This window comes from Mixophyes fleayi, chromosome 2 (genome assembly GCF_038048845.1).
Source record: "Mixophyes fleayi isolate aMixFle1 chromosome 2, aMixFle1.hap1, whole genome shotgun sequence".
In the NCBI taxonomy this organism is placed as follows: domain Eukaryota; kingdom Metazoa; phylum Chordata; class Amphibia; order Anura; family Limnodynastidae; genus Mixophyes; species Mixophyes fleayi.
In genome coordinates, this window is record NC_134403.1 from 98734258 (window position 1) to 98751479 (window position 17222).

At 38.0% G+C, this 17222-nt stretch overlaps 1 protein-coding gene across 4 annotated transcripts in view; it reads right to left on the minus strand.

Annotated features, from left to right (window-relative positions):
* Positions 1-17222, minus strand: part of DGKH (diacylglycerol kinase eta) — a 157285-nt gene that overhangs the window by 127655 nt on the left and 12408 nt on the right. For 2 of the 4 annotated variants that reach the window (XM_075199768.1, XM_075199765.1), the window contains exon 1: positions 10522-10819. In XM_075199768.1, the coding sequence (XP_075055869.1) occupies positions 10522-10791 (270 nt within the window). In that variant the 5' untranslated portion in view covers positions 10792-10819. Of the gene's footprint in view, positions 1-10521; positions 10821-17222 lie in introns of those variants that run through there. The other 2 variants (XM_075199767.1, XM_075199766.1) reach the window with 2 other exon arrangements.

Genomic DNA, 17222 nt, shown 5'->3' on the forward strand with positions numbered 1-17222 from the left:
AATAACAAATACACTTACATGGTTTAGTAGGAGATCAGCTCAGCTAGAAAAGAAAGACTAAGTAGTGTGCAGCAATTTCCACAGTCTGGTACCATATGGTGGGACTTGTAGTTTCACAAGCCTGACATAAAATATACATATATGTATGGTTTATTCACAAATGGTCTCTTCCTCTTGGCATTACAGAGAAATCTACATTGTGGTGATGTTCCAAGATATTGTCTCAGTTTGATGGACTTTCTCTAGTGCAAGTAAAGCAATTTATATGAGGACCAAAAAAAAAAAAAAAAAAAGTTACATTTTGCATTTTGAGAATTGTGCAGCTTTACAACAACCACCTCACGGTTTGTAGCCAGGTATGACAAGATGTGTTCTGGGATTGGAAGCTAACGAGCCTCTTACCATCTGTCTGCCTATATTACCCAGTATTGTTTTATGACTGTTTGCTCCCAATTGTAAAGCGCTACGGAATCTGCTAGCGCTTTATAAATATATGCTGATGATGATTATGATGGGATGAAGAGCCGGAGGGACAGCTATAACACTGTGCCCCTTTCTCTGCATCACAAGCGCTGTTGGTATCACAATCTTATCTTGCAGAAACAATTTTCTGCAGCGTGATGATGTCACAGAATGTTTGGATTGGAGCATGCTCGATGTGCTCCAATCCATACATTGGATGCTCACACTCATTTATACACATGTATAGCTGGCCAACTTCATGCTGGTATGTACAAATGTGGACACAGAACAAACAATAGAGCAATAACACACATTCAAATGCAATTGATGCCTGCTTAGATACGTTTAGCGCGCAGTTTTGTGTAGGGGATAGGCACGCTTTAACAGACTATTCAAACCAAATGTTTTCATTTTAATATTATAAGCTCAAAAGGAAAATGCATTTTTCAATTACTCATTGAACTTGTAGTGCAGCATTATTAAGAGAGTATTTCCTCCCCCCCCACTCCATTAAAATAAAGTCATATCACGACTGCAAGTCAGTGGCCGTCAGTTAAGACAATATGCAGGTGATTTATGATCCTCTTAAAACATTCAGTAATACGACGATAGATCAAGTTTAATATCACATTAGTTGGCACTTGCACCAAAGAAACTACCTGGAAGAACATTTCCTTCAGGAAATAGAATTTCTTAGAATTGGCTGCAATGCAATTTGATATACTGTAATCTGACAAGATTAGGGACACCAAGGTTTTACACAAAACAAAAATATTCATGCCAACAGTTAAATGCCGAAGCGTCACACCAAATTACATGTCATTAGCTGTTCAGTGATTAGTTAAACTCAGGCGGTAGGAATTCTAAACACACGTGTCAGCATGTCTAACAATGCTTTTACATAGCTACCAACCATGGAATACAAGCTTAGTTGTGTACTATTCTAGCATACACATTTTACACAACTAGTGCAATATTATACATGACCCACTTCAATTAAACCAGTGTACATTAAAAAGTGGTGCATTGTAAACTACTTTAAAGACAGAAATGAACATCAATGTTGCAGTTGAAAGGGTGGAAAAAACCAAACTGAATAGTTTCCCTATTTAGCGTGTAGATAGTCATTTAACCTAGTAGATGTTTGGTGCTGTTTATTTCACAGTGTAGGCTGCAACGAGTAATCAGCCATGTTAAAGTAATTACCATAAAATATATATCCGCAAGTATGCATTTTAAGAGACTTAATTAAATAAAATTGCCCTATGCATCCATTACATATAGGTCAAATACAGAGACAGCACACTGGAAATCCATCACAATATTTTTTATGGAATATTTGAGTTCTATTAATATAGATGTATGGAAGTGTTTTCTTCTTATGGTACAATAGACAAACATTCATCCAGTTACGGTAAACAAATTATTGTTGTCCAAAGCAAAATGTCTAACAAGCATCAATGTGACATAGGATGGGGGGGGGGGGTTCAGGTAAATTTGGGGTAATCTGTGTTATTCCTGCTATATGTTGAACACTACCTATGTATTTAAGATACAGATACCTCCATTTAGATTTACGGGCAGCCCTTCCAATCTGCAGAAGGGAAATTACAAACAGCAAGTATGATGGTCTTAAGAGCACACAAAGAATAAAAACTACAGTCCTACAAAGGCTTTTCCAGGTCCTTAACAAATGGTCCCATAATTGCAGTAAGGCAAAAAGTTATGTTTAAATACCCATGGAACTGGTAGAACCCATATGTGGTATTACCTAGCGTTATCCAGAGTTAGCCCACAGGCTCTAAATACAGATCAAAAGTTCACTATCATACCTACAAACGTGCTCATGCTACATGTATCAAATACATGAGGCTACATTCAGGGTTCCCTACTGACTCTTGAAATTCAGTATTTTCTACACACAGGGGCTTTTTAGGTGTCTGATTAGTCAGTATGAGGCACAATAATGTCCTGCGCATCAGAAGCACTTATTTTACCATTTGCAGCAGGAAAGACTGTGGTTATAGAAAGACCATAGGATTAATTCCTTATTACCAGCATGACCACATTTTACAGATGGGGACAGTCAAACAAAATAAAATGAATGAGGCAGTGTTGACAACTGTACCATGAGAGCATTGTCAAGGGATGGCTACACTGCCAGAGAATATTTAAAATAAATGTTACTAGAAGAAAAAAGGAAAAAAGTCTAACTAGCTTGGTAGAAACACACAAACTATGCATAGAAATATCAGCAGGCATTCAGGGGTAAACATTTTATTGAGTGTGGACACCCTTGTAATATAAAGTGGTCTAACGCATGTTGTGAAGAGCTCCAAAGTCCAGAAGGCAAGTTTATAGAGACTGTCCAAAGCCCATCTATATAAATAAGCCTACTTCATGTAACAAATAGAGTTGTGGGCGTAGCATTAAAAGTGCTCAATAATGAACATGAAAGAAACAAAACAGAAAAAAAACGAATTAAAAAAAAAATAAAAAAATATATATATATATATATATATATATATATATATAGCACAACTCTCTGGCTAAATATACTATTTAATTTCTTCTAATAGTGGCCCTTTACTTTCTGTTCAAGGCAAAATGAAAAAGGTATATTTTCATTTTCAAGATCCAAATTCAATAACAGAATTTTCTTGACATCAGTAAGCATTTCATCCAGTGCCAGTAGTTTTACGCAATAAGCGTTTGCAACCCGAATTGGTTTGAAGAATAGCACATTCTATACTCCTTTAATCTCCTTCGTTAAGAAATGTTTTCATAGGAGTCGTTAGATACACTGTAGAGAGTATCTAACCATCAATTTATTCCAGGTATTTTTCTTCAACCTTCCTCCCCTTCCCCAATGTTGGGTTTACCTTGAAGCTCTTTATCAATACTGGCCCAACAATGATGCTTTCTGAAACCCCATCATAAATCAAACAGGCTTCTAGAAGCCGAAATGTCAACCCAGTTCTGCTACCTGTAGCACATACCAGACGTTACTTTTAAATGTTTAGCAGCACTTGCTTTCAAAAGTGGTTTCTTTCAAAACGGAACAAACTTACCAATATAGACTAAACCAACATAAAACGGGCCACAAAGGGTTACAAGATCTTAAGAACAAATAAAATGAAGAGGCCGTTTGGCTGCTGCACTTTGCTTTACTAGTGGTTTCATGTATCCACTTATGCTACAATAGCAAACATACACCACCCATGACCAGGAACTGTGCGCCTAAAAATAAAACCTCTTTAAATAATACATTGGCAACAATAAAATAAAGTGCAAGTGCATTATTTAGCAGACTTATTAACTTAACAGAAAAGATATGACTTGTAACTAAAGTGAAGGAGTATGTTTGCTTTTGTTTTCATTCAGCACCCTCTGAATGAAACAGACCTGTGTGCTGTGATCTTTATCTAAATATCAGTTTCCTACATTCCGCTTCCAATTTACTAGTTTGCTTTTGTTACAAGCAGATGAAAGTTAGCAAGGTTCATCCAACTAAGCTCTTTTCAGAGCATGTCCTGTACAGTGATAACTAAGTGAATGGTGTAGACCAGAAAAATGAAAACAAAATAGTTGGTAAAAAGAAAGCACTAAGTACATTTTTGTTTTGCCCACCTCACCCATATTCTAGGTTTCTGTAGGTCCCTTATTCCTTGCCCTGGTGTCCGTTAGCCTTTCATATGCGCTCGGTGTTCATCTATAGACTACATGGCATCCCAAGTTTTCTATTTCTGATATTGCCTAATCACCAAAACTTTCTCCAAATAGACCTTACAATCTAGCATTCCACATCTGGTACTGGAAGGCCTGGAGTCAGGTGTCAGACTGTTTTTGGAGAGGTCAGCGCAGAGTGTCATACTCTCCGTTTTGTGAATGTGCCCCAATGTTAGCAGATGGGACATTCTATTGAGCAGTTGTTGCACAATCTAGCAGAATCCATCGTTTTTGCCCAACTATTATTGGCAATACCGCTGACTGGACAAGGATCAGAACAAGGAACATATCAGGCCAGCATCTCCTGCAGCAACTGTCAGGAAGCATCATTTTAACAATAGTAGAGGTAACCATGGAGAAGAACAGCTCTGGGACCCACCTGGCAAGAATAGAGAAGTAGCTTCCCAATAAGGCAGAACTCTCTAAACATGTCAATATATAAAAGGTGGGAGCACGGACAAAAAAAACATTGTACTTTGTTCTGACTTTAACAGAGCATTTGAAGGGTGTTCATAAAAACTTCTGAAAACCTTCCTTGCAGCATAGTGTCCGATCTTTGTGGAGTTTATCTGTTCTCATGGTGTTTGCCTGGGTTTCCTCCGGGTGCTCAAAGACATACCAGCAGGTTATTGGCTTCTGGGAAATAAAGCCCCAGTGTATGCGTCTGTGTAGTAGGGAATATACTGTAGACTGTAAGCTCCAATGGACCGATATGCAATAATAATGCTGTACAGAGAATATTTACTCATTCACAATATGTAGGCACTATATAAATAAATGTGCTTATTCAGCGTCCCTATAGAAGTAAATTGTATTTTAACTAGCAGTAAGACTTCTTAGCAATGCAGTCAATGTTGAAATGGACATGAAAAATTCAAGGCAAAGCAAACACTTGACAGAAAATGTGTTTGTACAGATCCATTAATTTAATTATTTTAGGACTATTTTCGTGTTTAATAAGCTTTAAGAACGAGAGTTAAATGTATAGAATGAATGGTGTGTACAAAGCTATACCATTTGCTCATCTCTTCGGTACAGCGGTGTAGAAGAAGGCCCTATATGAATGACATCTATTGGGTGTGCTACATCATATGTGAGAGGATTATATTGTTGCCTGGATGGTGTGAATTACCTCGAATTTAAAATTCTCCAAAACAGCCTGCTGGTCTCAGAAGTTATGTACAAACAAAATACTACGCTGGGATTCAATTTAACAGTGTATAAAGAAAAGTGTGCACCCTGGAAACTTAGCGGCAGTACCCAATGACATGACTGAACAATATAATATATAATACTATGGGGATCATGGCAAGCAGCACAATCTTTTTAATGTAATTTACTATATATTAGTCATGGTGCTAAAATTACAGGACAAACAATGTTCTGAACATTTGTGAGATAGAGATATATATATATATATATATATATATATATATATATATATATATATTATATATCCCATACCTGATATGGATTTATCGCTCAATATTTTGAAATGAAGATGTTAGTGGAACAAATTAGTATGATATGCATCCTCTGTATAATTCTCATTGTAACACATTAAATGTGAAAGTAATGCAAAAGATTGTTAATAAAAGGAGCCAAAAGACAAGTGTCAAACATTCTAATCATGACAAAAGTCTGCACATGCGAGATCTAGTCTGCTCTGCTTGTTACTGAAGATCAACAGTAAATACTGATTTTACAACAACAAAAACAGAAATCATTATTTAATAAGTACTTTGATACAAGACTTACTCATGAGGATGTCGCTTTAACTTCACTATGGATGCGGAGATCAGCATTATAATTTTTTACTATTTATTTTTTATTTTTTTTAGAAAAAAATATTGATTGTGCCATGTACCAAAAAAGGGAAATATAAATGAGGAAGGGTAATAATAGCAGTAGACTGTATCATGTTAACATAATTAACAGTTATTAAAGGTTTCACATCACTTCTTGGCTTTGATACAGTTCTACCTTCCTGTACAGCAAACGTCATCAAGTCATGTATGGACCAGCTGACTGACCACACTGCCAGAACTAGAGCATTCCACTTTATGCTTTTTTTTTTGCTATTTTTTGGATAAAATGCTGAAAGAGAACACGTTATTGGTGTGAAAAATCCTCAGTTTTGAGAGGTTTGCTGACACACTTCTGACTGTAGACAATGAAGGGTTAATGACAGAAATAACCAGAATATACGGTCTGGGTTTAACAAATATAGGACAACAGGCAACCATGATAACCAGGTAACTGCTGGAGACCTAAAGTTTTACTCTAGTCATAACGTTAACAAAAAATGTATGTTAGAGTGTCATCAGGACCTGGGTTCGAGCCTGAGCACTCAACAAAAGTAAACCAATCTAATAACATGAGACTCTGTATAAACCCCTGAAGGGATAACAAGCCTCAATGACAATGGAATATATGGGGTGATTAACAATTAAACTGATTTATGAAAGGTTGTCAAGACCTGCATTAAGTATTTATTATTTACTTTTCCTAATCTCATTAACACAAATGTAGAATTCTCTTTTTTTAAATAAAGAAAACTGCGTGAAACTAAGATGTGAAATTTTCTAAGGCTTTAATCTCGGTAATTATCCTACTAGAGTCTGAAGTGCAATAAAGCAAAGATTTCCAATAACAGACTCCCAGAACAAGAGGCGCCATTTTTCTTAAGACCCGTCATGTTCCAGCTGTGTACAGGACACGGCTATGGGAATGGAAGAGTACTCACACTATGTAAAACTTTACCACGTATAACCATATGGAGAGGCTTCAGTAGACTCCAGTTTGCACATTCCAACACAAGAAGTCTGTATTTGGAACTAGCATTCAGCCATGAACTGAAAACAAATGTACAACTAAAGAGATTCTAGTATAGATCAAGACAAAGGTGTGGATCTATTCCAGTGCAGGAGCGAGCCATGAAATACATGGGTCAACTTTTAAAAGTTGCAGTGATCTAGTGGTTAGCAACTCACAGCACTGGGGTGGATTCCCGACCATGGCGTTATCTGTGAGGAGTTTGTATGTTCTCCCCGTTTATGCGTGGGATTCCTCCAGATGCTCCGATTTCCTCCCACACTCCAAAAACATACTAGTAGGTTAATTGGCTACTATCAAATTTGACTCTAGTCTGTGTGTGTGTGTGGGTGTTGGGGAATTTAGACTATAAGCTCCAATGGTGCAGGGACTGATGTGAATGAGTTCTCTGTACAGCGCTGCGGAATTAGTGGCGCTATATAAACATGATGATGATGATGGTGTGCGGAAACTCCTTAACATCTATGTTAGCTACGTGCAACAGTTAATTTCCACGGCTATCTAACAACTAGAGATTCGTCTACCCCATCCAATAATAACATTAAATACAAAATGGCCGTAACAAGTGTTTCTGGAAATCAATAATGGTCATCTTATTTTTATTCTCCACTAGCTTTTTTTGGGGTTTATATTTTAGGATTACAATATGTAAATCTAACTTTTCATTTCCGCACTTTAATGGAAAAAAATAAAATCCCCACCCCCTTCTTTTTTATAATCGTGTAAACATGCTAGTGACAACTGAAGATTGAGTGTACATTTATATGATTAACAAGAGCATACTACATGTTCTTGCAATCCCTAAATAAGCATGCAGAGTGATAAAAATAGTACATGTAATGGTGCACATTAAATAGAAGGATTACAATGGCATTTAAGAAAGAAAAAAAAGAAAAAATATAGACACATGACTGAAACGTTCCTCTTTAGACTCACTCAGCTCTCAGAGTACATGAGGAGGAGGGGTGAGGTAACATCAGTCAACTAAAACTTTCAGGAAGTTTGTTTGCCGTTTTTATTCATTTTACTTCCTTTTGCTCCTTATCCCAAAGGATGTGCATCCTTATAATGTATGTCAATACCAATAGGCTTAATTTACAATATCAGGATCTGATTTTTCTCTTTTTATAAAAATAAAACAATCAAACTTTCATGTGGAAGTCAATTTTAGATATGCAAGTCAAATAATAAATTGCTATTTTATTAGATGCACGATGCCTTTACCCCATAATATTACATTCTAGAACAAAAGCTATAACTTGACAAAATCCTCTCTGACAATTCCAAAGAAAAATATTTAGGCTGGCAGCTGCACAGGTTGTAATAAAGTAAACCCTTCAATTTATTTACTTTTCCACTGCCTTCCAATAATTCAATATACTTATAAGTCATGTAAAAATACTTGTCCAACCATTAAAATGGGGTGAGCAGGTGAATATTAGTTTCAGGCTTGAAGCCCTGTGTCTTCTCTCTCTAATATACAGCTACACATCGGACTGCTCATTGCTGACCTGTGAGAAGTCACAGGAGACAAACTAGGAGATAAACTGGTTGGTTCTATTAACAAGAAAGCCAAATCAGTCCCCACCTCTGATCTCTCTCCCTTTCTGGTAAATCTGGTACAAGACCAGCAGTTCGTCTCTCTTCATAGGATGTCCACCAGTGGAATAGTCTGTCATTAGATGACCATGACCTGCCTGCAGCAGATTTACCCCGCAGGGAGAGAGATCAGAGGTGAGGTGAAGGAGCCACTGTTTATATATTAGTATGTGCTGACCTGTGAGAAGTCACAGAACACTGAGGAATCGGACACAATCCTGGGACTGTACAATAGTGCAAGGGTAGACACGGTTTCAAGCACAGGGAGGGGGGGGGGAGAATACAAATATTATACATTCAATTGAATCGTGACAAAAATGCCTGGTCCACCTTTACCCCAGCCAGACCCCTCACAAATACAGCCTGTGCTGAAAGATCCTTCCTGGAAGCATTATTATACAGAGAACAGGGATATATTCATCAGTGGAATCTGGGTTCAAAACAGTGCAGCTTCCATTTATACAACTGCTACCAAGATCTAAGAGATTGCTAATACTTATGTATAAAGTACACTTGAAATACTTCATGATCCGAGTCTTTTTGTCTCAAGCTGACATCACCAACTTTTTAGATTTTGGAGATGTATTGTTTTCATTGGGAACTACTTTACATTCTATAATTTTTACAAGCAAATTTGAACTTTTCCACCTTTGATTCTCCCCAAAACATAGGTCTACTCATAACGAGTTCAAAACAATTATACTCCCAAATTACAGGAGATCCAAATAGCTGTACAAGTTTGAATGCAGTTACTGGACCCTGAAACAAAATACGGTATGTATACATTTTAATTCTGGAATCTCTATTTTCCCTTGAAGTAAGACTGCAAACAAACATGTGGACACAAATCCTTATGGTAGAAGCAAGAGGGAATATTACCGGGAATGTGGCGCTGTGATCTTCATTGTGGTGTGCCTTGGAACAATACAATAGGTTCTGGTGTCACACTAGAAACTATTATTTGTTAATTGTATCTTTTGGGGCACAAAGGTTTTGTGCAGAAGGGTCCATAAAAAAAATAATAATCTATTTTACCTGTGATGATCCTTTTAAGACAGGAAGTTTGCTTTGCATTAGATAAAAATCCTTAATGTGAACACAGTACTAAGCAAACACTATATTTAAAAAAATATACACAGTATATTTTTTGCAAGCATGGTTAGAAGTTTAATAATAAAAAGAAACCTTCAATTGTTTAAAATTGTGGTCATGTAATAATATGTGTGGGAAATAATAAAGCCAGTAGCAGGGCGGGAGCTTCTAAATATTACATTTAGTGTTGTACTCTCAGGCACTTTTACATCAGCAAAACAGAGTTTGCCTCAAAAAACTGGAGAAATTCCCACCCATAGTCTAGTTTGGAGTTGGATATTCTCCGGGATTAACATTTGCACTCAATCTTAATTTAAATTCTTACAACCGTGGATCCTGTGCTGGATTTAAAAAGGCATCAGCCCTTGTTGCTAGATTTCACAGCATGTTTAATCCTCTCAGTAAAACAGAAAGCAGGAAACAAAAAGCAAACATTTAGATAGGTATATGCATCATTTACCTGTAATTGTAACTCTATATAAACATCTATCACACAGTGCAAATTAAATTGACACGACCATTAAGAAATTACAAGTTAATTTACATGTTCAGATTGGGGACATCACCACACACACCAGGTGTATATAAGTGACAGCACTGCATACATGTGCATGTCATCCACAATTGACAAGCACTGTACATGTAACTAGGACACCATGAACTGAAACATGTGAATTTAGATGATGATCATGACAATCCCACCTGACAGACACACACATGTGACATGACAGCAGCTGGTGTGTATGTATGTATCAGTCGTGCAGCCAGCTGCTCGCTGTACAGATGACCATGTAAAGCTCATACCTTGCTGCGGATCTGGCCGGAGGTGGACACTTTGCGGATGAGCTTCTGGGGACCCTCATGCTCCCCCTCGCTGTCAGAGGACTCCTCTCCCGCTGCAGTCACTGAAGTTGTCCCAGCCTGGGGATCTCTCATCAGACCGCTCCCGGACATCTTGTCACACTCCTGTCGGGAGAAAACAAACCAATCCGTGTCAGCCAGGCTGCCCAATGGTCTCCTACCGGCAGGAGCTAGAGTGGAGGTGCCGGGCACAGTGGCGCGCCTGGCCGCCATCTTCCACCGACACCGCCCCCTCCTACTCCCCGTACCCCTTCCATGTAGTAACACCACCTCCTCCTCCCCGTACTACCATACACAGAGAGCAATACCTCCCCCTCCATCATCCTACCCCGCCCCTAAACTATCACACCCGATCACTGAACGGCTCCTTCCCGTTCCAACACCCCCATGACAAGCCTGTGCCCCCGCATGTCACCCGCCCGGCCTCCTATATGTACAGGGGTACACTGCCCGCTCCTCCGTCCTCTATGGACACATCCATGGCTGTGTCCTGCATCACAGCCCTGCCAGAAGTAAACAGTGTACGTCTATAAATAGCCTGAATAGGTTACACAGACATTAGACCGGCTCACACTGCTCCCCGGCACATACACCCTGAGTGACACTCACACACACTCACACTCACAGCCTTTACACCAACAATCTGTATGGGGATTACCGCTGCACCCTATAATCTCACGGTCCTGTGCTGTGTACATGACCTATGACTGTATCTGGCCATCACTGCACCGTGCACTGGGGGAGATGGATGAACAGACTCTAGAAGCATTTTTACCGCGGGGTAGAATTAAGTCTTCTCAACTAAATATAGTTTTGTGGCTTCTCAAAACAGTCCATAAACACCACAAATACATTTCCTATATAGGAGGTTTCTTAAGGGTTGTTTAGTAGGGACTTAAAATTGTACGAAGCACGGACACACAAAGTGGAACCAGACACAAACATACATAAATGTCTTGCACCTGCTTTTTGGTGAGTGAGGGTGAGGGGTTATTGGTCCGGCAGAGCTTTGCAGAAGAGCATAATGATATCTATGCTTAACTATTGTTTAATGCACGCAAAGTCACCTAAAAGGCAAATCTAATAGGAGTGAAAAAGGCTGTAATCATCTTACATTTACTAGCATTGTAGATAATACTAGATAGCCATGTGCGATCCTCATTTTACATGCAGCAGAATTCTCCAAGGCAGAGCTCATCCTCCCCCTATCAAGTTATTACTCAACAAGAACAACTATAACCCAGAGATCCACCACTAGATCATGGATGTTGTAACAAGGAATAGGTCTTCTGTGAGCAAATAAAGGGTCATATACACTACAGAGGGTATTAAATCCAAGCTCCAAGGTCCTATGAATCTGGCTAAATGTCATATTGGGAAGAGTAAAATTAGGCAACAAACCTTGCTCCAGCATAATTATAATGAAACAGTATATTTAAAGGCATAACACCTTATTCCCATGTCCGAGTGTTGTCCATGAGTACCAAGGTTCAAAAAACTAAAAATGTCAAAGTAATGCTATTCACTGTTTTCTTGATTTGGAATAAACTACATATTCAGTTGCATTGTCTTAATAAAATCCTTGCAGAGCAGCTAAACTGACTTGGAAACATCACCAATCATGTCGCTTCAATCAAGAAAATTTTGACAATATTATAAGCCACCTTGCTACAATGAAGCTACCTTACCAGCACAATGTAATGACACAAGTCACTGAAACCAAGGGAGTAAAGTTAGTGATAACATTAATTCCACACCTATGTTAAATAGTAAACATTGAGTACTTTTTGCAAAATTGAGTCCACACTTGACAGAGAGACCTGAGTAGGCTCAAAAGTGTGCAAATTAAATTTATTCAGCTAATAAAGGGTTTCACCAACTCCACTTTGTCCTGATTTTAACACAAAATAATGGCATGCATCAATGTGTCTAGATGTAAATTACACACAATTTTGACAAGGTCTTGTGGTATCACCTACAAGACACTCTAGACTCTCTTTTGGTAGCGTGCGGGCCTGCAGCAGTGGAAGAGCACGGTTGGTATTAATAAGTAGAGAGCGATTTGGGTCAGAGCTGTGCACGCTCACCTTAGTGTTTGGAGGCAGAGATTTTATCGTGTATATCACCAGTAGACAGTGAGCTGTCAACGCGTCTCAAAAGGCCACAACATCTACAACATTTTTGAGTCTTTTACACAAAGAAATAAAAATGAAATATTGAAGCTGTGCAATATTTGATAAATGCTCACGGCAGAGCATAACTTTCCCTACAGAATTAAATCTATCCTATTGCCATCGTCTTCATAAATAACCCACAACACTAGCTCTTGATTCTTCTCTCAGGCTACATGGCCAAGTCCTACTCAAAAAAAAACAAAAACAAAAAACAAAAAGAGTTCCAGACTTTGGATTTCTGTAGTCCTCCAACTTAGGAGTAACACAGTGCCCACTCCAACCTCAACTGTGTGGCCCTTGGACCCCTTCACTGCAACGAGCAGCACCAAAGGCTCTGTTTATGATGCATCATCTCATTTGCTGTGTATTGGACTGGGTACTGGAAGATCCAGGGGCCCCTGCTGGGTTCACACACATTCCTAGGCAACATGGGGGGAAAATTTGGCCAAAGCTGGTATATTATCTGGAGAGTACTGTGGAGAGCAGATCAAGGTGACCAAAAATTGTTACTCTGCCTTGAGGGTTTTCTCTATCTTTTCTTAAATAACTTTGCAGTCCACTCAAGAGTAAGCCTCATTCAAGGTTGGATGTTTAAATGGTCTGGTACAATGGTTAGAGAGTGGGAAATATTTCCTTATGGGTGGTGGAGTGGGGGAAATAGTCTATGTACATGCATGAGACATACACTGATTGCTCAGATTAGAGAAAATCACTTTGTTGTTTTTTTTAATACGTGGATTTTGTTTTTCAGTAAATCATATGAGTATTATAAGTCATTGTACATAAGTAAGGTCATTACTTTGTAAAATGTGTTAACATGAGCTGGAACTAGTGCACTGCTGATGGCCAAACCTTAGTGAAAAACTGGCCCTCGTGGCCAAATTATCAAAAGCAATGTTTCCTCAGCTTCAGCAAGCAACACAACCTTCACAAAACATCTTTTTAGGAACAAAGAAAGGTCTTTAGAAAAACATATTTTAAAATGAGGAAATGGCATAATAGCAAATCAGACATTAAGACATCGTTCTATAAAAAAAAAATTCATTGCATATTAAAAAAAAAAAAAAGGAAAAAAAAGAAACACCAAAATAAGTTGAAACTATAGATAAATCAAGGTAAACCGACAGGCAAGATCAATTTCTACAATCACAACTATAAATGGAAATGCTTCTTTTCTTACAATTAATTTATTTCACCCACAAGGCAAGGTTGCATGATAAATTATATTGGATAAATATCAGATTATAAAAACTTTTTCTTGTTTTAAAGAAACTATCACGTATGCAAGACCTTGTTTTGAAGATTACAGTGTTGTTAAATATGTAGTTGAACGGTGCACCTTACATTATCAGGGCAAATTTTTAGTCATATTCAATCATACTCTCTGCTGCCACCATATGGTTCACTGGATAAAGGCTTTTACAAAATATAAATATTTTCAATAAGCATTTTAGTTAAGTAAATTTATTTCTATTTGCTTAGTGCTGTGTACCAAGTTATGAAATGAATATTAGCATATTTGCATCTAAATATAAGTGTGAATGATAAATACTTGGCCTTAATTAAGTTATTTATTTCCAGGTTGTAAGCACAAAAAAAACATTGCATTGTGTTACCAGTAGATTCCTTTATGTGGCCAATAAAACAACTAAAGTATAATAATACAATTGAAAAAGATTAAAAAAAAAAAAAAAAAAAAATTATTCTCGGTGTTGTGATGGCAGCACTGTGGCTGAGTGGTTAGCACTTCTGCCTCACAGCACTGTGGTCATGAGTTCAATTTCCGACCATGGCCTTATCTGTGTGGAGTTTGTATGTTCTCCACATGTTTGCGTGGGTTTCCTCCAGGTGCTCTGGTTTCCTCCCACATTCCAAAAACATACTAGTAGGTTAATTAGCTGCTATCAAAATTGACCCTAGTCTCTCTCTGTCTGTATGTGTGTGAGTGTATGTTAGGGAATTTAGACTCTAAGCTCCAATGGGCAGAGACTGATGTGAGTTCTCTGTATAGCGCTGCGGAATTAGTAGCGCTATATAAATAGCGGATATTGATGAGCTACTATATACCTTGTTGTACCAAGAGAACATTAAATATCTAAACTGCAATGAAAGTCTCTGTTTACAAAAACAAAATTTACTTTCTACATCTACCTTTTTTGTGGTTATGGAACAGATACTTCTAATGCATATCTACTTAAATACAGAAGTACAGTTAAAAGAAGCTGGATTTTTGTGCTATAAGGCACATAGGGGCTGATGAAGAGTTGGTCGCAAAATGGGAGTAGATTACGTTTAAAAAAAAATAGAGCTTTACACATCTTGATATGCAACTTCAGCATTACATGCGCCTGGTTTATGACACTTCAAGATCATCAGCCTCCTTGATGCTCTTGATTCAAGTTTCTTATCTCTTCAGTCCTCCAATCCCCACTGATACACCCACCCCCCGTTCCCTTACTGCCACTGACTTTGCTTTTTTTTCACTTCTAAAATTGAGGTCATCAGACAAAAAATATCCTCCTCCCCATCACTCTTCTGCCACCCTTAACAAACCAACCTCCAACCACCACCTCTTGTGCTTTTTCCGCAGGGACATAAATTCCATACTCTTATATTATCCCCTCTACCCTCAACCTGCCCCCGTATCACATCCCCTCTCCCCTCCTTTGCTTCCTCTCCCCCACTGTCTACAGCCACCTTGCTGACCTCTTTAATCTGTCCCTCTCTACTGGAATCTTCTCCTTATCCTTTAAACAATCTCTTGTCTCACTCATTCAAAACCCAATCTTGACCCCACCTCACTCTCTAACTATCGCCTCTTTTCTCTTCTCTGTGAATGGCCGTAGTCAATGTACACTTAGAGAGTGCCAAGTTTGAGTGAATGCAGCAGTGTCCGATTCAAGCTATGTGCATCTCAAAAGGTAGTCTGTTTCTGTCGTATTACTTGCACCAGCTGCAGGTCGGATGTAAGTGCTGATTAGTAGTGATGACAGCTATGTATGTATGTAAGCTAGAACATGTGTTTGCAATCAGGAGCAACTAATATTAAATCTTACATACAGTGGACATTATTAATATTATAAATGTTTTGGAGTGAAAAACCAACCTTTTGACTAATGACTTATTAACAGGTAACAATTATTGAATACTTTTATTTTTTTTCTCTGCGTTTGGAAGTTTTACTTCACATATGTATTGGTTGTATCCTGCTGTATAGTGTCTGACAGAGCAGAGTGTACCTAGACCTGTATTCAACAAGAGATGTTACATCAGGTCTGCTCCTAGTTGAATATGGATGTACGTTGCACAAACGTGGCTCATGCAGACCTGCAGAAAGATGCATATACGCTTATTATACCTGATTTAAGTGCGTGTTATTAAAAAAAAAAAAACACAACTTCCATTAGTGCCTTAATGAATCCGGCCCATCATCTTTTAACTAATCTCCTCTATGATTAACAAGGAACGGAGAAGCATATGCAGATTTTATTAATATGCTTAATTTAATAAAATAAAGGATAAATAAATAAGGTCAGCTTAATTGGAAACATAACCCTTATTCTATATATCTGTTAGTTAGACTCACTACTTGAGAGTTTATAGAACTAGTACCTTATGGAGACAACTGTGGTTGGTCGTCTACAGTCATTTCGCAAGAAAAGGATCAAAATGGGACCATTGGGAAATCATATTTATGGCCACAACCCACAGGTTAAAAACTTTCCCAATATCTTTATTTTAAAATAATACACCTTACATTAAGTACTTCTAATACCTATGTACATATCCCAAGCACTCCATTATGTCTGTAAATGCCCTCATTTAAAATCGTATGAATGTGTTTTATGGTTATTTTGAGTTTGATTTAACAGGCTTAAGTATCCCTTGTCTATCTACATACTCCCTAATAGTATACATGCTACAAGATGAGAAAGCGTCTTTAAATACAAGTACTTGCAAATGTGTCCCTCATTTCCCTAGTTACCTACCATGCTTCTTGTGTGTGCATTATTTGGTTTGCATAATGCAGTTAAACAGGTTAGTAAATACATGATACATATGACAATTACAAGAAAATATGTAAAAGTTTGAAGGGAAGGTCTAAGACAAAGGAACCGCATTCAGCAGATAACCAGTTTTTGGAGGGAGAGGGGGCATTGCCAAAATGTCTGAAGGCCCTTAAATCATTAACCCTGTGTTACTAGTTAATTTGTGTCATTCCTAGGTGAAGATAAAAATACAGACTGTGGTCACGTCACAATATTATAGTAATAGTTATTTTCCAATCAATGCTACAGACAAAGAGGTTAGTGGACCTTATCTGTGTGTAGTTTGTATGTTCTCCCCGTGTTTGCGTGGGTTTCCTCCGGGTGCTTCGGTTTCCTCCCACACTCCAAAAACATACTGGTAGGTTAATTGGCTGCTATCAAAATTGACCCAAGTCTCTCTCTCTCTGTGTTAGGGAATTTA